Genomic DNA, 22,277 nt, shown 5'->3' with positions numbered 1-22,277 from the left:
AAGTCCTTTCATCAAAGTTGTCTGGGCAAAAGTGCCAAGCCCACCATATACTCTCATAAGTAAACATCATTGAACCATCTGGCCACGTGGTTGCACTTAAGTATGGACTGCTTTCCTTTCCACTTTTGGAACTACTACTGGGTCCCAAGTTAAAGGAAGCCCTTCCTGGTGACATACTACCTTCAATGCTCTTTAAAAGGGATATTTCCATGTCGTGCATTTATGGCATATTCACAGGACCTGTCATAAATGAATGGCGAATACGACCTGGATGTGCGCGGCTGTCAGTGGAGACGTGGATCGCATTCTCAGGCACATGTATAGGAATTCCAAGACTACGAATACCTCGCCACTGACAGAGCGCATCAGGGCCTTGTTCTTCAGGTAGATCTGGGACCGAGTGGTGACACCAGCAAGCCATTAACGCAAGAGATTGGTAGTATGTACAAGATGAAATACAGAATATTTGGGGGGAGGTTGGCAAAGGAGTTGTCAAATTTTGTTTGGTACACTGATGAGTCCCATCCAAATTAGCCTTTAGTGAACATGTCAAAAACTGGCCCGCGGGCCAAATCTGGCCCTCATGGTGATTATGTTTGGACCGCTATGTCGGGGACCATGTGGGGCCAATTATTCTGTATGGAGGCCCATTTCTCTGTATGGAGGATTGTGGGGATCACAGCTGTGGCATCATACTGTGATAAGTCACCATACTTTGTTAAGGGGTACAGTAGGATCATCCTACCATACGTACGGAGGAGTACACTGCGGGGGTATCATGTTTGGGGGGGACACTTGATGGAATCATACATTATTATCTGTATTATTAACACAAGGCTTTTTTATCCCTTATTATTACATTTTTAAATTAGGCCATATGCCTTTACTGCTCATACATAGCATTATATTATTCCAGTATGCTCCATTTGTGATTAACCGTATGTGCAAACCAGTCTAAAATCTATTAAAATGTACTTTTTATTGCAGAACAAGCCAATTAAATTTGTTTCCATATCAAATATAATGATGAAACTTTTCATAAGGAAAAACGTCCTCAATTGTAAACATTTGTTTTTAATAAATATCAAGGTTGGCCAGCGATTTTTTCCAACTTTTAATTTTGCCCTTTTGTGTGTAAGAGTTTGACATCCCTGCTCTAGTTGGATGGATTTTCACAGTTCACCTTTTAAGGTTTATAATTTAACATTGTATAATTTATTAGTATCCATGTAAAATTTTAGACTTGCCACATGGCCCTATGAAACATTTTGCAAAAGCCATCTCAAAATGACAAAGTTGTTATAGCAAGTACATTATGGACAAGAGCGATGGTGAATATACAGAAAAAAAATTACATGAGGTGGTGAGTACAGGACCTTACCCCTGCCCATGTCAAATATTTATATTATGTTTTTATGTAAAAAAAAAATATATCAGCACTATCTTGCAATTTTTACTGTCCATTAAGCACAATATTAGACTTCTACCTCCTGCCTATGACATGGACATTAACAGCAATTGACTTACCCCGACTCTACTAAATTGTATGTAAGTGTTTAATAATCATGGTCTCATCTACACAAAGGTCATTGTGAAGGGAGGAGGGAGGAGGTGAGCTGTGACACTGTCAATTGTATATGGTGGATGCTATGTTATCTACTGTATAGTCATTGTACAAGAAAATGAGCGGTGATATCACCTACTGTGAATGGTCTCTGTATATAGAGGTTCTATTCATCATTGTAAGGAGGCGGAGGAGGTGAGCTGTGACCGCCTACAGTGAATGGTGGATCCTGTGTCATCTACTGTATATAGAAGCGTTATCAGTCATTGTACAGGCGGAGAAGGAGAGCTGACAATCAATCATTCATTCATTTTACAGGATGTGTAGCCGTTATCTTCTGTATACAAAAGGTGTTACCAGTCATTGTACAGGAAGGAGGCGAGCTGTGATATTACCCATTCTAAATGATGAAGCCTGTGTCATCTACTGTACAGTATCCAGAGATGTTACCTGTAATTATAATCCTTCCTGATAACAAGACTGCTGAAAACGCTTCTGTACAGAACAGCATGTGCGAGTCTAGTATAAAACCTAGTGTGAAAATTGCAACATTTCCAATTACACAGAATAGTACTTATGAATGTGTCCTGTAATATAAACTTGCAGGTAACGTACACAAGGTCAAAAGATGCTTAGGAGCTAAACAAAAAAAAAAATAAATATATATATCTATATAGCTATATATCTCTATATCTATATAGCTATATAGCTAGGTATTTCTCATATGTCAAGTGTGAAAATTTAGGTTCAACTAATTTGCAGCGGAAACTTAAAGGAATAAGGAATACGGACATCACGGAAGATGACAAAGACCCCTAACTAAACATCCATTCTTGCTTTAGTGGGATCAGCTCGTCCATGTGTTACATGTTCCACAACTTTGATTACTAGCCTTGTAATACTAAATCTTTCTGGCAGTGGTCACTGGCCGTACTAGGGACGTGTTTGGCCAGGGGCAACATACTTCAAGATCAGCTGTGCGCTACCTGATAACCGGGCTGCTTCATTCCCTTTAAGGCCAGCAATAGTTCTAACACTTAACAATGGTCAGTGTGTGAGTAAATAATGCAACAAACTAGACATACCCTTCACAGATTGTCCCCGGGTCTGTTTCGTTGCAGACGATAAGCTAAGCGGTGATGCACTGAAAGAAAATAGTAATTTATTATAAAATGACCAAACACAATCTGATGTCAAAAGAGTTTCCTGTAAGGGGGGGGTCTAATGTTTATAAGGGCCCACATTCAAAAGAGTAACTTTTTTTTTTATTAGCAAATTCACATTTCCTGTAAAAAAAAAAAAAATTGCGCCATTTTCCGATACCCATAGCGTCTCCATTGTTTGTGATCTCATTTTGGGTGAGGGACTATTCTTTGTGCGCCGAGCTAACGTTTTTAATTATACCATTTTGGTTAATGTCACGGCGACCAAAAAAACGTAAATTCTGTTTTTCACTTTTTCTTGCTACGCCGTTTATCGATCTGGTTAATCTTTTTTATTGATAGATCAGGCGATTCTGAACGCGGCGATACCAAATATGTGTTTGTTTGTTTTATTTTGAATGGGGCGAAAGTGGGGGGGGTGATTTGAGCTTTTATCTTTTTAATGCTTTTTTAAAAATAAAAAAAAAAATAAAAAAAAAAATGTCACTTCTGGCATCCTTCAATAGTCTCCATGGGAGGCTAGAAGCTGCCATAATTCGATCGGCTCTGCTACATACAGGCGATGATCAGATCACCTGTGTAGAGCAGAATTGCTGAATTACTATGAGCGCCGACCACCAGGTGCAGCGCTCACAGGAATCCGGCACTGACAACCATAGAGGTCTGCAAGAGACCTCTGGTTGTCATGCCAACCCATCGGTGACCCGAGATCACATGATGCGGGTCACCGGTGGGCAGATTTCTGGCACAATTGCCGGAAGCGCATGTTAAATACAGCGGTCAGAGTTTGACAGCAGCATTTAATGGATTAATAGCCGAGGGTGGATCGAGATTCCACCCGCGGCTGTTCTGGGAACATGTCAGCTGTTCAAAACAGCTGATATGTGCCGGGAAAGAAGTGGGCTCACCGCCAGAGCCCACACCAAAGGTTAGGAGTCCGATATAGGCGTAAATTTACACCCAATGTCGGAAAGGGGTTAACATATGTTCATATTTACACTAATCTTCAGACTACAAGCAGGACACTAGAGGCACCCAGGTCAGAGACGCTATTGTTTCATCAAAAACCGGTTTCAGCTTAAATGCTGCTTGGGAGATGGTTTCTTACTTTTATACACATCAGACTGTTTTGTCTCTCGAGCTCTTAGGGAGCTGGACTAAGTGTACTTACTTCAAAAGAGAAGAGCAAATTGAGACGTTACTTCTGGCGCAGAAGAGAAGTATATGGGATTGACTAGGAATGTTAAGAAGCTGAACCTTTGCTCTTAGCTTCAAAAAGCACAGCGTCTTCAGAGGGCAACAGATCAAGAATTTCACAAGTACCCAAATCCCTGCATACCTGGAAGGAGAGGCAGGAAGAGTGTACAATGCAAGTGCTGCACAAAAGGGCTGCTTCTTCAGTGCTTGTACAAGGTTTGGTTTATACTCTGGATCAACACACCATAAGGAACCTTTTCCATTTACCTAAAATAAACACACAAAAAAACAAACAAACAAAAAAAAAAACGTAAGCATTAATGTCAAAAAACACCAGTACAAAATACCCTCTTGAACCATTCACAGCTCGACAAGCTAGTACCTGTAACATACCAAGTGACATCTGACGCCCCAGCAGATCTAGCCCCAAAAGGTGGCGGCCTTCATTATATCCGAGCTGGGCTTCATAATAGTTGTCACTTTTTTCCGATTTAGAAGACCAATCTGTTACGTCTAAAACCAGTAAACACCCATCAGTAGGAACATAAAGTCATGTAAAGTCTGTCAGAAGAAAATCACTGGTCAGACCAAGCACAGGCGCTCGGTGCGTGACGAAGCAGTTTAGTGCACAATCGCACCAATTATTTTTTTACATCTATGTTCTACCTTAATTTACTGTTCTGGCTTTACACGAGTCAGAAAAGTGGATAGAGACGGAAAACAAGATTGGCCACAACAAGGGTGCACAGAGTGCCTGTGCTGGGCCTGAACAGTCATATTGTGCTGTCAGACTCCCTTTAATAGGCCTAAAAAAAATGTAAATACATCTCTCATGCTAGAGACAGATTATGTAGTGGACAGCAAGATACACAGAAGACACAGATTTCTTTCATAGCCTTTAAAGCCATGCGAAGCTTCAATTTGGTGTCCTTTTTCTTATGGCCATGAAAGAGAGATTAAGGACTTTCACAAAACTCCTAATGCTATATTGGAGGGAACAGGTCAGCTTAAAAATGCTGCGCAGCAGAGCAGGATGCATGATGGAGCAGATTGACATATAGGTTTGGGGGAAACGATTTAGAAGCATTTATATGTAGTTAATACTGGGCTTAAGAGTCCGGTAGGCGGTACTAGTCAGTGACTGACAGCCTTTATATAACGGAGCATGCAGCGATAAGAGGGCGATTGGTTATGTCCGACCACTGGACTCCTAAGCTCAGAATGAGCAGAGATAAGAAATCGCCCGCTTCTTCTAATCTTTAATAAAAGGAGCGCGCAGCTTCAATTTAGAAAGACCGAGTATGATCTCACATTACTGAGAGCTGAAGAATAGAGCCAGGAGGAGGAAGTGCTACCATGACAACCCAAACCAGACTGCTATCCGAGACCACAGCGAGACATGCAAGTGTACAGTGACTGGATGTGCAGCTGGTGGGAAACACTTCCAAATATAGACTTCTCTACAGTGACGACATCTAATATATAAAGCTCAAGTGTATGTGTGTGTGTGTGTGTGTGTGTGTGTGTGTGTGTGTGTGTGTGTGTGTGTGTATGTATGTATGTATGTATGGGATAGGCATCCGCACCATCGCAGCTACAGCCACAAAATTTGGCACAGTCACACGTCTGGACCCCGAGAGCGTCCTAAGCTATGTTGTGAGGCAAAATTTTAACCCCGCGCGTTCCAATTCACCAAATAATTTTGCCCCTGTCTACATACTGGGGAAAAAGTGTGTGCGCGTCAAGCCCCACCCCTCATTATGATGTCATAATGCCCCTATTTGCATAATGGGGAAACAGTGTGTGCGTATCAAGCCCCGCCCCTCATGATGTCACAATGGTTGCCATTGTACATCATAATGAGGCATATGTCAGGGAGGGGTTAAGCACAGTTCTGAATTTAAGCCATTGAATTGGTTTAAACAAACAAAAAAAAAAAAAAAAACACCGTGTTTGATATCACAGTAATATAAACTTGCTGGTTTGGTGAAGCAGGTTGTAGGTCATTTTATCCACACTCAGCGCAAAACAAATGATAACACAAACACTTGGGAGTCTTTAACCCCTTAATGACCAGAGCTTTTTTCGGTTTTGTGTTTTCGTTTTTCGCTCCCCTTCTTTCCAGAGCCATAACTTTTGTATTTTTTCATCAATATGTCCATATGAGGGCTTATTTTTTGCGGGACGAGTTGTACTTTTTAACGATACCACTGGTTTTACCATGTCAGGTAACAGAAAATGGAAAAAAATTCCAAGTGTGGTGAAATTGCAAAAAAAAAGTGCAATCCCACACTTGTTTTTTGTTTGGATTATTTGCTAGGTTCACTAAATGCTAAAAGTGACTTGCAATTATGATTTTCCATGTCATTACGAGTTCATAGACGCAAAATATGCCTAGATTCTTTTTTATCTAAGAGGTGAAAACAAAATTGCTAAAAAAGAAAAAAAAAGAAAAACCATACGCCATTTCCAAAACCCGTAGCGTCTCCAATTTTCATGATCTCGGGTTGGGTGAGGGCTTATTTTAGGTATGTTGAGCTGCCGTTTTTAACAATACCATTTTAGTGCAGATACTTTCTTTTGATCATCCGTTATTGCATTTTAATGCAATGTCGTGGCGACCAAAAAAAAAAAAATCGTAATTCTGGCTTATTGATATTTTTCTTGCTACGCCGTTTAGCGATCAGGTTAATCCTTCTTTTTATTGATAGAAAATGGCGGCGGAAAGCGAGGACCATGCATACCAGGTTAGGGGAGGATGAGAGGACCATGCATACCAGGATAAGGGGGCGGACGCGGCGGGTGAGAAGACCATGCATACCAGGATTGGGGGGTGAGAGGACCATGCATACCAGGATTGGGGGGGGTCAGTGGACCATGCATACCGGGATTGGGGGGGGTCAGAGGTCCATGCATACCAGCATGGGGGGGTGAGAAAACCATGCATACCAGGATAGGGGGGGGTGAGAGGGGGGGGTGAGAGGCAGGGCTGTGGAGTCGGATTCGGTAGAAAATGGTCCGACTCCGAAAATATATAATAAATTGGGTACAGTAGTTCAATGCAGAATGTGCTGAATATTTTTTCATAGGAATTTGAGAAAGTTATGAAAAGTCCTATAAATGACTGTTCTATTCCTGATCTAAGGCTACATTCACACACAGCGTTTTTCCTGCGTTTTTTGAGGATACGTTTTTTCAGCTGCAAAAGCAGATCAGCTTTTTAAAAAACCGCATCACCTGAAAGGTTTTTGAGCTCATAGATAATGTTTTCAATAGCAAAAGCAGATTAGAAATCTGATCTATCCATTTATCCATATCTGTCTATCCATATCTTATCTGTACCAAAAAGAATGAAAGTCGGGTAGCACACAGACTAACACTCCTTTTTTTTTTTTTTTTAGCACCAGTCAGGTACACCTCATAGCTGCCCAAAAGGACGCCCAGGACAGGCGTTGCTCGTCTTCAGTACACATCAACATCAATTGATAGTTGGAATAAATAGACTGCATTCACCACATCTTAAGGTGCAGGCTTTTTTTTTCAAGTGTAGGGGTGTGCAGTATAAGGTTCTGCAGCAGCTGAGGTGTGTAGTAATTGTTTGGTGAATTGGGACACGCGGGGTTAAAATTTCGCCTCACAACATAGCCTAGGACGCTCTCGGGGTCCAGATGTGTGACTGTAGCTGCGACGGTGCAGATGCCAATCCCGGGCATACACACACTTGGAATATATATATATTCCCAAATATCCCTTAGAATTATGATGGAGTATGACTTTAATCGTAGTGTAAATTTAAAGTGTTCCTCTATGGAGTGACAATATCCAGAGATTGTCGTTTTCTTGTTGTTGCTTTAGTAAACGTTGTAATGCGAGTTATATAAAACACTTTTACTTACTTTCCCAAGGCTGCGCTCAACTTTCCGAAAGCATTTATTTAATGAAAGGTTGTGTCTGACAGAGTTCTTCCAACCAGTTGGGGCAGTAGCAAAATACGGAAACCTGTCGAGGATCCAGCTGTAGATTTCTTTCACCGGCAGACATTTGTTGGGGGAGTGCTCAATGGCCATATAAATTAAGAGGCTGAATGAATATGGAGGCTTTGAGGAGGCAGAGGATTTTTCAGGGTTTCGACAATCAGTTGGGGAACTGTCGCCTTCAATATCATATAGTGGGTTATTTGCTGTCAGCCCCTCGCTGCTCCCAAGGCTGAAGTTGTTCAGTAAATTGGTACTTTCATGAAGCCAGTTCAAGTTTGTCAGCTCTTCGTCTGCCGGAGCACAGTCCACTGCAGAGGCCTTGGGTTTGTCGGCACCAACCTCTTCTGGTAGGCTACCCATTGTGTCAAGAGGACTTAATCCTGCAACTTTCTCAGCTCCGGGGGTTTCAACGTTTTTGTCTGGAGTCATTCCTGTAACCGGACCCATGCAAACTTATAGCTCTGATAAAGACAAAAAAAGAAAAGAATCAGTGTTGGTCTTTAAGATATTTTTAATTTGGCATGTTTCCAGTTCTTTAACCTACTGAATCTAGTACTTCAAGTCAGTTATTGCATTTTTCATGTATTGACCCATTTGGCATTGTTTAGTCTTAACAGTTTATGATCATAGGCATAAAAAGGTTTCTCCCTGAACTCACAAAGGATAATATTTTTTGGTTATGACACACACGAACATACACTCCCTGCTACAAACAATGGAAAGTCACAGTTTACATTGTGGTAAGCGTTTTATCTTGGCAAAAAGCCTACACATTTTTCATATGCCAAATTCACACCCACCAACCCTTACCCGCAAAACAGAAAAAAAAAAAATAAAAGAAGATACTTGATTACAAGCTTTAATCTCCTCGTATCTTGTATAGTCAGCAGATACATGAGCATGTAGCGGAGCGTCTAGGGCTGCACGCACTTGGAGTTTGCCCCCCAGGAGGATAAGAGTGAGAAGAGACACAAAGTTTTACATAAAGGCTCTATACTTTTAGGATATTTCTTAAACTTGCAACGTTGCACCACTTTGATTCCATAAGCATAAGAGCAATAAAAATATTAACTCCATATCCTAAATAAAACTTTAATGATTAATTTCTAGAGTCGAGGAAAAAGATGCTGCCCTAGTATGACATCCATTCGAGACCGCCGAGGCAACAGGAACCCTGTCTCTTCTTGCGCTTACTAGTCCTTTTAACTCGCATGGCCAAATAAGCAAAAGCGGTACTCAGGAATCCGAGATGAGGAATGCCGTGGGGTAATCCTTACAACCCCTTTCAATTATTGTAAACATAGTTTGGCCCATTTTTCAGCTTTAGGCCTATGGCTAGTTTAAAATTTGGATTTTTCAAATTTTATTTTTAATATCTCTGAAAACTTACAAGGGAATCTGTCAGTAGAATGAACCCTCCTAAGCTGTCTCTCTAGGTAATTAGGTCTTAATAAGCTGAGTGAAATGATACCTTGATATCGGTGATCCGATATCTTACTCCAGAGAAATTCCAGTTTTTCTTAATATGTAAATGAGTTGTTAAGATCTAAGGGCCGGACATAGATCTCTGCGAGTATCTGCCTCCAGAGCTTATTTTACATAAAAGGAGGCATTACCACTGTGACAGGCAATGCCCCTTTACATTTACAACGGGATTCAGATTCTCAGGGAGATCTATGTCCGGCCCAGAGAGCTCAACAGCTCACTTACATATTAAGAAAAACAGGAATTTTCTGGACTAAGACATCAGATCACAGATATCAAGGGATCATTTTATTCAGGTTCCTATGACCTGCATGCCCATGTAGATGGCTTAGTAGGTATGCTCCTACTGACAGATTTCCTTTAAGTAAAAGTAACAAATTACAAAACTATAACTATCATTAAGAATGGAAATTCTCCTTTTTTCTCCTATAGCATACACACAAAATCTTTGCTTGTACGTTATAGATACGTCATATCATTATCACACTGATGATAATCAGCAGCACCTTTGTCGCTCTGTATATTTGAGGCTATTTTGAATGATCACTGTTGCTGCAAATGGTGAAAAAAAAAAAGTGGGATCCATGGAAACAGTGACAGATATAAGTGCCACCCCTCACAGACTTTTGCCATCAGACACTGCCTAGGAGACCGTTTCCATTTTTTCCCCCCTATGAAGAAAAATGCACAGCCATATGGTCACTGTCCTGACCTCCCCAGCAGACCTTTGAGATCTGTGATGAACAATTCCCCAGACTCACAAAGCCAAATCTCCATCAAGTCTAAATAATGTTAGAGGAACAGAACAAATGGCTGTGAGCCGATACTGGCCGTACTGTAGTCACCATGATGCCTATCGCTATAATACTGCAGCGCAAGCAACCAAGACAACAAACATGTACAAAATGCTGGGAGGTTGTGTGCCCACAAAAGCGTTTTTTCCATGCAAAAATGATTAAAAGAGACAATTTGCATAAAATGCTTAAACGCATACATTAAGCATCCCATTCTTATAACGCATTCTGCCTTTTTTGTGCACATGATGCATTTTTTTCTGCAAAAAAAAAAAACAAAAAAACACTGCATCGCGATAAAAAACGCAGCATGTTCATTAATTTTGCGGTAAAACCGCATTTCCAACTATATTCCACGAGAATATGGATGCTCCAGAAAAAAAACGCATAAAAAACGCGTTTTTCCTGGGAAGGAATCCAATTTTTAGTCAGGAATTTCCCGCATACATGGGTACATAGCCTAAATATCAAATAGTAATATAATGCAGACCCGCCGCAGACTGACAAATATTGTAGCCAAACCTACATACAAACAAGCTCTTCTTACTGAACCGACAACTCACCGACATTTGAAACACATAAGATATAGCTCCTTGCAGGGTCGTACTGGCCCACTGGAGAACCGGAGGGGGCCCAGGCACCGACACCAGCTGGCATACTGGCCAGTAGCTGACTAGGGCCGCCACTGCTCCAGGGGCCTCTAGCCGGTGGCGTATCGCTAATAGCGGCACACCCAGCAGCTATGGGGCCCCTGAGTCAAGGGGACTTGCCCTGTGCCAGTGGAGCAGCAGCTGGAGACAGAAGCATTTCCCCACTGCTCAAAAAAAATTAAATATTCACGCATCTCCACGCCCCTACGGGCATAGAGAGGAGTGATTGCATTTCACTTTAATAGCGGGGACAGGCTCCTGAGGTGGGCCCCTGCAGGGCAGCTCACATTGAGGGCAATCAGCGGGCAGGGAGCGATCCCTGCAGCTTGGCAGCAGAGCTGAAGGGATCCAATGGCGTCCTGCTTCCTGTCTGAGACAGCGCAGCTGGATGACATCATTCAGTGCGCTGTTTCAGACAGAACGCTGCCGACAACGAAGAGGCTGCCGGGATGTGCGGAGAGGTGAGTGGTGCTGAGTGTGTGAGTGTGTGAGTGTGTGTGTGTGTGTGTGTGTATGGTGCAGTGCTTTGTGTGTATTGGAGATTGGCAATGATGTAGGTGATGGAGAGAGCAGTGATGGGGGTGGTGGGGGAAGGGCGATGGCGGTGAAGGAGGCAATGATTGTTATGGTGGAAAGGACAATGATGATGGTGGGGGAGGGGGAGAACAATGATGGAGGTGGAGAGGGGCTGCTTTATACCTTATGAGGGAGCTCCATTATTTTGTGTGGGGGGGGACTGCATTATTCTCTCAGGGGACTACATTATATTCTGGGGGGGGGTGACATCATACTATATGAGGCAGCATTATGCCCTATGAGGGGACTAAGGTATACTCTATGTGGGGGGGCTGCATTATACTCTATGGGGATACTGCATTATATTTTGTCGGGTGCTGCATATATTCCATAAGGTGGGCTGCATTACCCAAACCCCTGCTACAAAACCAAGTTGTGTACTACCTTATATTATACCCTGATATTAGCGTGTTTTACCGCACAATTGGTGGACTTGTATTTATTTCTATGTAGCTGACATAGTAGGCCCCAAGAATGATTTTCTCTGGTGGGCATAAGGTGCTCCAGTCCGAGTCTGGCTCCTTGTCCTATACTTTGACTAGAGTTGGAGGATATACAGTATTTTAACTAAACCTATAAAGTAAAAAAAAAAATCTCCAGCAATGATAGAGGCATCTAAAATCTCCACTAAAAATATTGCAAGGCAACAAAACTTAAGTGAGGGGGGGGGGAAAGAGTGAGGGGGGGGGGTAGAGGGGGATCCGGCTAGGCCAAAAAACGTTCCATATTTTTCCATATTTAGTTTATACATCTGATATATTTAATATGGGAGGCCTGTTTATTGCTCGTGTTATATGTGATGTGCATTTATATATATATTTTGATTGTTTTTGTATGGCCATGACCCCTCCAAAATTATTGATCCTTCCTGAATGATTTTAGGGATTCTCCCTTATTCCATATATGGGACATAATTATAGGTGGCTGCGCGCATCTCTGTGTGGTGGTATGTGCGCTGCTGACAGATGGTGTCTCGATGCTGTAGACGGGCGCTTTGGACTTGTGAGCGGTGTCCAGTTTCAGCATGACACCTGCTCTGTGCAGCAGGGCCTGCCAACCTCAGAGCGCATGCGCCGATGACGCCGCTCTGATTGGGTAATCCCGGTCACAGGGTATTTGAAGGTTCTGTGGAGACCTGGTTAACATCATCTTGACAAAGCGGCCTTTTTGCGCCGCGAAACGCGCGTCAGGGGTCACTGCCAGACGCTTCCCCTCCTGCATCCTCTGGTAAGATTTTGCACTGACATTAACCTTTGTCTTTTATTGTGGTCGACCCCGTCTATACTTAGGACTTATCGCACCCTAGGACAGCACACGTCCTGTTCCCTACTTTGAGCCATGCTCAGGGAATTTATTTAGGAGCAATTTGGATCATATGATCATTGATTTTCATGGGGTGACATTTTCCTTTTTTGGGCATCCACTCATTAGGCATGATGTTTTGAATACATATATGAGGATACTACTTTCCATCTTGGATGGACGAGGGGTTTGTCGGGTGTGTGTTTCATCTGCTTTATATTGGCACCTCATTCAGACTTTTGTGCACTTTTTGTATGATATTTAAAAATAAAAATCATTGGTATTTTTGCAATTGTCGTTTTGCTCCTTTTTTCTCCAGTATTCTAATGTTTATCACCTAACCTGAGAATAGATTACTTCTGTCTACTGGAAAACACCATAAGGGTACGTGCACATGGTGCGGATTTTGCTGCGGATCAGCAGCAGAGTACAGTACAATGTTATCCAATGGCTTTTAAAAACCGCAGTGCACATTAGGGTGACCGGATCTCATATGGGGGGGAAAAAAATGTCGGAATCTTGTTCATCTGGACCCCACAAAACGATTCCCCTTTCCAGATACTGAGATAGCCAAAATTTGAGCTCGATCAAACGACGTTAACCCGTGCCGCTCGTTGCTCAAAGTTTGAAAAAATCCAAATTGAGGTATTTTAAGATTTAGGTATTTTGCATAGTCTGTTAGACTATAAAGAATGTGACAACAACATTGCAGAAATAGCCCTGACCAAATTTTCGAACCAATTGTGGTATTTCAATGCAGAGTTGGTGGGATTATCGTTTTTTGATCCCACCATTACAGACAATGAAAAGTTGTTAATGGCTAATAAATTGCTCAGTAGCACAGATGAACCATCAGAGCACGCTAACCTACATGAGTTGATAATTTTACATAGTTATCTAATCTATTCTAGAGCTTTTGTTAAAGTAGTTTTTGAAACGTCAGAATATAATGCTCGGCATTTGCTTACAACTTGCAGGACATATTGCTTTTGTTCGTCATCTTTTGTCAGAAGGTCGTTAAAGTCTGTTATTAATTTAACACCACGCTCAGCCATATCATTAACTACTTTTAATGTTTTGACAATTTTCAATCCTTCTTGGAAATCATTATTTTGAGGCCAGGTGTTTGGATTTTGTCTTAGGAAATCTGTTTTTATATTAAATCGGTCAAAGAATGTAAATGTTTCTTTGGTAAGTAAATTTACCAATCCTCCATCAACTACCTCTTTTAATTTTTCTTTCCTAACTTTTGGATTTACAACCCTAGCGTGCTCTGATGGTTCATCTGTGCTACTGAGCAATTTATTAGCCATTAACAACTTTTCATTGTTTGTAATGGTGGGATCAAAAAACGATAATCCCACCAACTCTGCATTCAAACACCACAAATGGTTCGAAAATTTGGTCAGGGCTATTTCTGCAATGTTGTTGTCACATTCTTTATAGTCTAACAGACTATGTAAAATACCTAAATCTTAAAATACCTCAATTTGGATTTTTTCAAACTTTGAGCGACGAGCGGCACAGGTTAACGTCGTTTGATCGAGCTCAAATTTTGGCTCTCTCAATATCTGGAAAGGGGAATCGTTTTGTGGGGTCCAGACGGACAAAATTCCGACATCGATTTTTTGCGGTCACCCTAGTGCACATGCTGTGGATTTGCTGCGGTTTTAAATCCGCAGCATGTCAATTATTTCTGCAGATTCCGCTGCGGTTTGAGACCTGTTCCATTGTCTAGGTGTCAAAACGCAGCGTGTACCCGCAGGTCATTTTACCTGCATATCCGTGCTGAGAAATCCGCAGCTGAATCCGCACTGTGTGCACTCACCCTTAAGTGGACGCCCCTATAACAACTACAAAGAGCTGAACTTTATGATCATTAGCATACAAGTGTGCAGAGACTCTGCTCAGACTGATAAGTTATTCGACTTAAGGTACTGTCACACTTAGCGATGTACCAGCGATCCCGACCAGCGATATGACGCGGTCAGGATCGCTGGTACATCGCTAAGTGGTCGCTAGTGAGCTGCCACACAGGCAGATCTCACCAGCGACATGGCTGGGGACGGGGGTCGCTGCTTACCTGTCAGACGAGGCGATCCTGTGTCCTCCCGCCCGGCTCCACGCTCGTCGCTCCACGCTCGTCTCTCCACAGGAAGCGCCGCAGGAAGCTGACGACAAGAAACAGTCCTGGACGTTCTCACGCGATCAGCGATAACCAGCGGGGCAGCGGGTCGTAGGTAAGTATCACACATAGCGATATCGCTAGCAATATCGCTTAGTGTGACAGTACCTTTACTTTCTTTGGCATCGAGCTCCATTTCTTTGTTCCTATACAGATACTGTACATACTCATCAAAATCTCTGGTTTTGCCACCAGTATGGGACGGACCTGTATGTCTCTCCCATTTATTTCAATAGGTGCTGGCTTACAGGAAGAACAGGGCAAAGGCCAGTTAATTAATGAGGCAACCTAATGAGTAAAGTAAGAAAGCAGCAATCACATTTCCCCTACTTGTAGATCACGCAGTTCTTACTATTTATGAAATGCTGGAAAATCCCTTTAGATATTTTACTGTGCAAGGAATGGTATCGTGCCACGAAACTTCGACCCCTTTGTGCATTTCCCTTACAGCCGGGTATTGTCCGTCTCTTCCAAAGCAGCTGCTAAGATTGGAGGTCAGATCTAAATCCCAAAACACCCAACAAAAGGCAGAGATTTGATTACAATGCAGCACGATGTCAGTATCCAGGACAACTGAGGCATTAGTGTGCCTGCTCGGGCCGCTCCGGAGTAAAAGCTTTAGGCCACAAGTGCAGCTGCCGGTCTTTATCAAAGCATGACAGAAGGGAAAACAGATCTGGTTTTTATGTACTTACCATTTATATACAAAATTACACTATTAGCCTTTATCTATTGATTGACATAGAACAGTATTTATCTGTGTAATGCCTATATTTAGGAGAAAAAAATAGCTAATGTTCCTTAAAAGGGGTTGTACAGAATATTACCAAAATTGTAAGAGCAAAGAATGAGAGAGGGGAAAAAAAAAAAAAAAAGGAAACCGTTAAGATGCCATTTTTTCCAGCAGCCGCTCCAGAGCCACCGCTTGTTTATTTTGTTACTGTATATTCATGTGACCTTTGCAGCCAATCACTGTCCTCAACTGTGATCTGTGCATGCCTGGCACAAAACCACTGAGGACAGGGATTGGATGCAGCACACATGTAAATATTGGTCAAATGATAACACCAGCAAAAAAAAGCATAGACCGACAAAGACAATTGGAGTGATGGAATTATGCTCTCCTCCAAGAGAATCAAATGATTATGGTAATGATACTCTGATCTGAGTGACCTCTTTGTGTGATCCAATGCTCTCAAATGAGAGGTGAGGAGAAGGTGGAGAACAACATTTCTCCATTGTAAGAGTCTATGGAAATTGGATTGTACTCAGATGTCATCCAAGTGCAGTCCGATGTTTTTCAGGCACCCATAGACTTTAATGGGCGAGTGGCTTCTGATTTCAGAGTGAAATCACAGCAAATGAGATCTTTTTTTTTTCTTCCCCAGACAGATTCGGTAAGTTTATAAAAAAACAAAAAACAAAAACCAGTAAACAGCACTGACTTATTTAGTAACATTGGTCCAAGTGCTATCTGATTAAAGAAAAAAAATATGATAGCGCTCAACCAATAAAGACAGTGGTTGTGAGCGAGGCCTCGTGTGTGGAGACATCTTAAAAGACAAGGGGAAAAGGTAACACCTAGTTGTCAATGTATTCATACATTTCCAGAAATAACAGCATAAGGCCACTCGCCTTATATTTTGCATTGATCTTCTAATAAACAATCTGATTGTGCAAATAATAAAATATTTAAAATCAGGCCATTCAATAAGTAACTGACTGCATTGCTGCAATCCTTCAAGGTATAAAAAAAAGACTGAAGACTGATTGTGTATTGCTTCTACATGCCACGCTGCAAGGGTATGTGCACAAGTTGCGCATTCTGCTGCGGATTTTTCTAATGCTGTGTGCCCACGATGCGATTTTTAAGCGTTTTTTGCCGCGATTTTCGGCGCAAAAACGTTTAAAAAACTCGTACAGAACGCACCCCATGCATTCCTATGGCATTCCGCACATGCTGTACTAATGCTGCGCTTTTTTCCGCGTCGGAATAGCATCGCGGAAAAAACGCAGCATGATCAAGCGGAATTGCAGCGATTCCGCACCCATAGGAATGCACGAGAATCGCTTACTTCCCGCATGTGGCTATGCCCACCATGCGCAAAGTTATGCGTCTCATGTGCGGTTGGTACCCACGGTGTGGAGGAGAGGAGACTGTCCTCCAGGCCCTGGGCACCATACCCCTGTAAAAAAAAACAAAAAACAAACATCGGGGTATATTTACCTTCCGGTGTCACGCGCAAGCCTTCCCGGGCCTCAGCGTTCCCAGTAATGCCTTGCGGCACGGTCCTGTGATGACGTAGTCTCGTGTTATTCTAGCGGTCTCGTGAGATCGCTATAGCAACACGAGACCAACGTCATCACAGGTCTCGCAAGGCATCGCTGGGAACAGGAGCATCGCTGAGACTGTGCAGGACGTCGGAAGGTAAAAAAAATCGGGGTATAATTTATCATTTGTAACATTCTTTTACTATTGATGCCGCATAGTCAGCCTCAATAGTAAAAAGCTGGTCACACTTGTCAAACACTATGTTTGACGAGTGTGACCAACCTGTCAATCACTTTCCAAGCAATGCTTCAAATCGCTTGGAAAGTGCTTGAATTTCGCACGTGAAAATCGCGGCAAAATCGCGAACATAATCACGGGAAAAACCGCGCGATTTCTGGGAAGGAGTCCGGTTTTGAGTGTCCGGTTTAAAACGCTACGTGGGCACATAGCCTAAATCCACAGGTAAAATGACCTGTGCTTTACCTGTGGATTTAGTGCAGATTTTCTGCAGTTTTTGTGCAGATTTCCTATAATGGAAAAGGTGTAAAACGCTGCAGAATCCGCACAAAGAATTGACATGCTGCCGATTCAAAACCGCAGCAAATCTGCGCGGAAAAATCCGCAGCATGTGCACAGCGGTTTTTTATTTTTCATTGAATATAATGGTACTGTACAACGCAGCAGAATCTGCTGTGGATCCGCAGGGCCAAATCCGCTGTGGATTGGATTTAGGAAAATCCGTGCAGAAAAATCCGCAGCAGAATCCGCAACGTGTGCACAAACCCCAAGGTTAGGGCACACATAGGGCCAATGTAAATAACAGTGATCCTTCCCTCACGGCACGCTGTGACGGTATGTGCCATTTTAAAGAATCCAGAATCCCTATAATGGTAGAATATATAGAAGCGAGAGTCCCTGCAGCGGTGCTAGAGGAGGAGTACAAAAACAGACTGCAAGAATTGAATCCTCATATCTGCACACATTGATACCGCAGGGATCAAGAGCACACGCTGTCAGTAAGGCGGCTCGCTGAAGACAGATAGGGGTGGGAGCATGCCTGTACTGACACTTGTGCTCTCGGCCTCTGCAGTGTCGGTGTGTGTAGGGATGAGGATCCAATTCAGGCAGCTTTCCAAGGTGATCACGGTCATTCAAAGTAAGGCTAAGCGCCGAGGACGATAGTGGACGGGCCAGAACGGTGTACTGAGACTTGGCCGCGGTTAGGCTGCACCAATGACATCTCATTTACACATGTAATACAATGTTCCTTTTATCTAAAATAAAACAAAATCCACACTACATGTATAATTTTTATAGCGGCCAAGTGCCCTATATGAATGTATAAGTGGTGGCGTTTTGAGGAGGACAAATGCCCTTTAACGTTCGCTCTGCCATTATCGATGTAGAAATGGGCTCTATACACATGTGATAGTAATGTGGAGAGGTGCAGCAAGAAGTGGCTCCCTAGAGCCCAGCATGAGGCCACTGCGCTGTGCATCAGAAAAAGGTCTTTGGAAGGGTAACAAAGTGATATTTCAGCATAGGTATTAAGATATTACCAACCTGTCCTAAAAAGTTATCGCCTGGTACAGGGTTTATTGTTCTGGCAGGTTATCTATATGTTGCCTTCCTGTTGTGTCATTGCCTGCTTTAATGCATCTCAGCAACTGAAGTGTTTGTGAATGAAAACATTAGCATTTTAAAGACGCTATTTTAGATGCCAGCACTTTTATAAACACAAATATATTATTTATTGGCCTCTAACATCCATTAGACCAACAAGGCTTTTTTTTTTAAGTTATTGCTCTTGATAAGTGATAGCTGATCGATATTTACCTTTAACCCCTTAAGCCCCAAGGGTGGTTTGCACGTTCATGACCGCGCCAATTTTTATAATTCTGACCACTGTCCCTTTATGAGGTAATAACTCTGAACCGCTTCCATGGATCCCGGTGATTCTGACATTGTTTTCTCGTGACATAATATTGTACTTCATGTTAGTGGTAAAACTTAATTCAAATAACTTGCGTTTATTTGTGAAAAAAATGGAAATTTGGCGAAAATTTTTAAAATTTCGCAATTTTCCAACTTTGAATTTTTATGCCCTTAAATCACAGAGATACGGCACACAAAAAACGCAATAAGTAACATTTTCCACATGTTTACTTTACATCAGCACAATTTTGGAACCAAAATGTCTTTTTGTTAGGAAGTTATAAGGGTTAAAAGTTGACCAGCGATTTCTCATTTTTGCAACACCATTTTATTTTTACGGACCACATCACATTTGAAGCCACTTTGCGGGGTCTATATGATAGAAAATACCCAAAAGTGACACCATTCTAAAAACTGCACCCCTTACGTTGCTCAAAACCACATTCAAGAAGTTTATTAACCCTTTAGGTGCGTCACAGGAATTTTTTGAATATTTTTAAAAAAATTAACATTTAACTTTTTTTCACAGAAAAAATACTTCAGGTTCAATTTTTTTTATTTTACCAAGGGTAACAGGAGAAATTGGACTGCAAAAGTTATTGTGCAGTTTGTCCTGAGTACACTGATACCTGATATGTGGGGGGGGGGGAACCACTGTTTCAGCGCATGGCAGAGCTCAGAAGGGAAAGAGCGCCGTTTGACTTTTTCAATGCAAAATTGGCTGGAATTCAGATCGGACGCCATGTCACGTTTGGAGAGCCCCTGATGTACCTAAACAGTGGAAACCCCCCACAAGTGACCCAATTTTGGAAACTAGACCCCCCAAGAAACTTATCTAGATATGTGGTGACAACTTTGAACCCACAAGGACTTCACAGAAGTTTATAACGTACAGCGGTACAATTAAAAAATCATATTGTTTCCACAAAAATGATCTTTTCATCCCCAATTTTTTACTTTCCCAAGGGTAACAGGACCCTAAAAGTTATTGTGCAATTTGTCCTGAGTACGCTGATACCCCATATGTGGGTGTAAACGACTATTTGGGCGCATTGCAGAGCTTAGAAGGGAAGCAGCGCAATTTGACTTTTTTGGCTGGAATTGAGATCGGACACCATGTCGCGACTGGAAAACCCCTGATGTGCCAAAACAGTGGAAACCCCCAACAAATGACACCAAGGAACTTATCTAGATGTGTGGTGAGCACTTTGAACCCCCAAGTGCTTCACAGAAGTTTATAACGCCCGGGCGTGAAAATAAATCATTTTTTTTCCACAAAAATGATATTTTTGCCCCCAATTTTTTATTTTCCTACGGGTAACAGGAGAAATTGGACCCCAAAAGTTGTTTTGCAATTTGTCCCGAGTATGCTGATACCCTATATGTGGGGGTAAAACATTGTTTGGGTGCATGGCAGAGGTTGGAAGGGAAGGAGCACCATTTGACTTTTTCAACGCAGAATTGGCTGGAATTGAGATCAGACGCCATGTTGCATTTGGAGAGCACCTGATGTGCCCAAACAGTGGAAACCCCCCCCAATTATAACTCCAACCCTAACCCCAACACACCCCTAATCTCAGCCCTAACTCTAGCCCTAGCGGGAAAATGGAAATAAATACATTTTCCTTTTAATTTTATTATTTTTCCCTAACTAAGGGGGTGATAACGGGGGGTTTGATTTACTATTTATGGCGGTTTTTATATTTGGCAGCTGTCACACGCTAAAAGACGCTTTTTTTTGTAAAAATAGTTTTTGCATCACCACATATTGAGAGCTATAATTTTTCCATATTTTGACCCACCGAGTCATGTGAGGTCTTATTTTTTGCGGGACGAGTTGACGTTTTCATTGGTATCATTTTCGGGCACGTGACATCTTTTGATCGCTTTTTATTCTGATTTTTGGGACGCAGAATGAACAAAAACCAGAGTTTCATGAATTTCTTTTGGGGGGTGCGTTTACAACGTTCCGCGTGCGGTGAAACTGATTAAGCGGCTTTATTCTTCTGGTCGGTACGGTTACAGCGATACCTCATTTAGGTCTTTATGTTTTGGCGCTTTTATGCAATGAAAACAATTTTATATAAAAAATAATTATTTTTGCATCGCTTTATTCTGCGAGCTATAACCTTTTTATTTTTTTTTTGCTGATGATGCTGTATGGCGGCTCGTTTTTTGCGGGACAAGATGACGTTTTCAGCGGTACCATGGATGCGTCTTTTTGATCGCGCGATATTGCACTTTTTGCTTGGCAGTATGATAAATCATTTTTTGCTTCGTTTTTTATTTTTATTTTTTAAGGGATACGCTAAAGAGGTTAACTAATGGGACAATTTTATAGGGCGGGTCGTTACGGACGTGGCGATACCAAATATGTGTACTTTTATTGCTTTTTTTTTTTTATTTCCAAAAAATGAAGGGAATATTTTTTTTTTTAATTTAGCGATTTTTTTTTTTTAAATTATTTTACACTTTTTTTTTTTTTACTTTATTACATTGTCCCAGGGGGGGACATAACTGTCATGTGACAGATCGATGATCTGTCACATCACAGATCACTGTGACAGATCAGCGATTGTCACAGGCACTGCACTTGGCTTCCTCATGCCTGCGCTTTGCAGGCACTGAGGAAGTCAGCTCCCTGCAGGCCCCCGAAGGTCCCCGTCGCCATCTTGGATTCGGGGACCTGCAGGGATGGAGCCCCCCGCAGCAGCGCTGCACATTGCGCTGCCGTGGGGGGCTCAGGGAAGCACGGAGGGAGCACCCTCCCTGCTGATGCTTCCCTTTAACCCCCAGTACACCGCGATTGTGTTTGATCGCGATGTGCAAGGGGTTAACGTGTCGGGGGCAGTCCGTGACCGCCCGTGACACATTGTGCCGGGTGTCAGCTGTGATAATCAGCTGACACCTGGCCGTGATTAGCGGCGCTCACCACGTGGGCGCCGCTGATCGCTGTGACGTACTATCCCGTCCCTGGGAATTAAGTCCCAGGGCACATGGACGGGATAGTACGTCACATGGAAGAAAGGGGTTAAAATGTGTCCTAGTCTGAGCATCTATTGATTAGATGCTTGTCTGGAACAAATGACCCAAAGTTGTACTGGGGGGGGGGGGGGGGGGGGGAAATAAATAATAAATAAATAAATATATATCTGCTCAGCATCTCTATATGTAGCT

General features: G+C 42.3%; 1 protein-coding gene across 2 annotated transcripts in view; it reads right to left on the bottom strand.

Moving 5' to 3' along the window:
- Nucleotides 1-22,277, bottom strand: part of FOXN2 (forkhead box N2) — a 53,720-nt gene that overhangs the window by 10,867 nt on the left and 20,576 nt on the right. For both annotated transcript variants that reach the window (XM_073554019.1, XM_073554018.1), the window contains exons 2-4: nt 7,821-8,362; nt 4,067-4,191; nt 2,650-2,708 (exon numbers count right to left, since the gene is read on the bottom strand). In XM_073554019.1, coding sequence (XP_073410120.1) covers nt 2,650-2,708; nt 4,067-4,191; nt 7,821-8,348 — 712 coding nt within the window. In that variant the 5' untranslated portion in view covers nt 8,349-8,362. The remainder of the gene's footprint in view (nt 1-2,649; nt 2,709-4,066; nt 4,192-7,820; nt 8,363-22,277) is intronic.

This window comes from Dendrobates tinctorius, unplaced genomic scaffold (genome assembly GCF_039654945.1).
Source record: "Dendrobates tinctorius isolate UK_male_01 unplaced genomic scaffold, ASM3965494v1 ptg000205l, whole genome shotgun sequence".
NCBI classification, from domain to species: domain Eukaryota; kingdom Metazoa; phylum Chordata; class Amphibia; order Anura; family Dendrobatidae; genus Dendrobates; species Dendrobates tinctorius.
The sequence above is the reverse complement of the archived record's forward strand: the minus strand, read 5'-3'. Positions and strand labels throughout refer to the sequence as shown.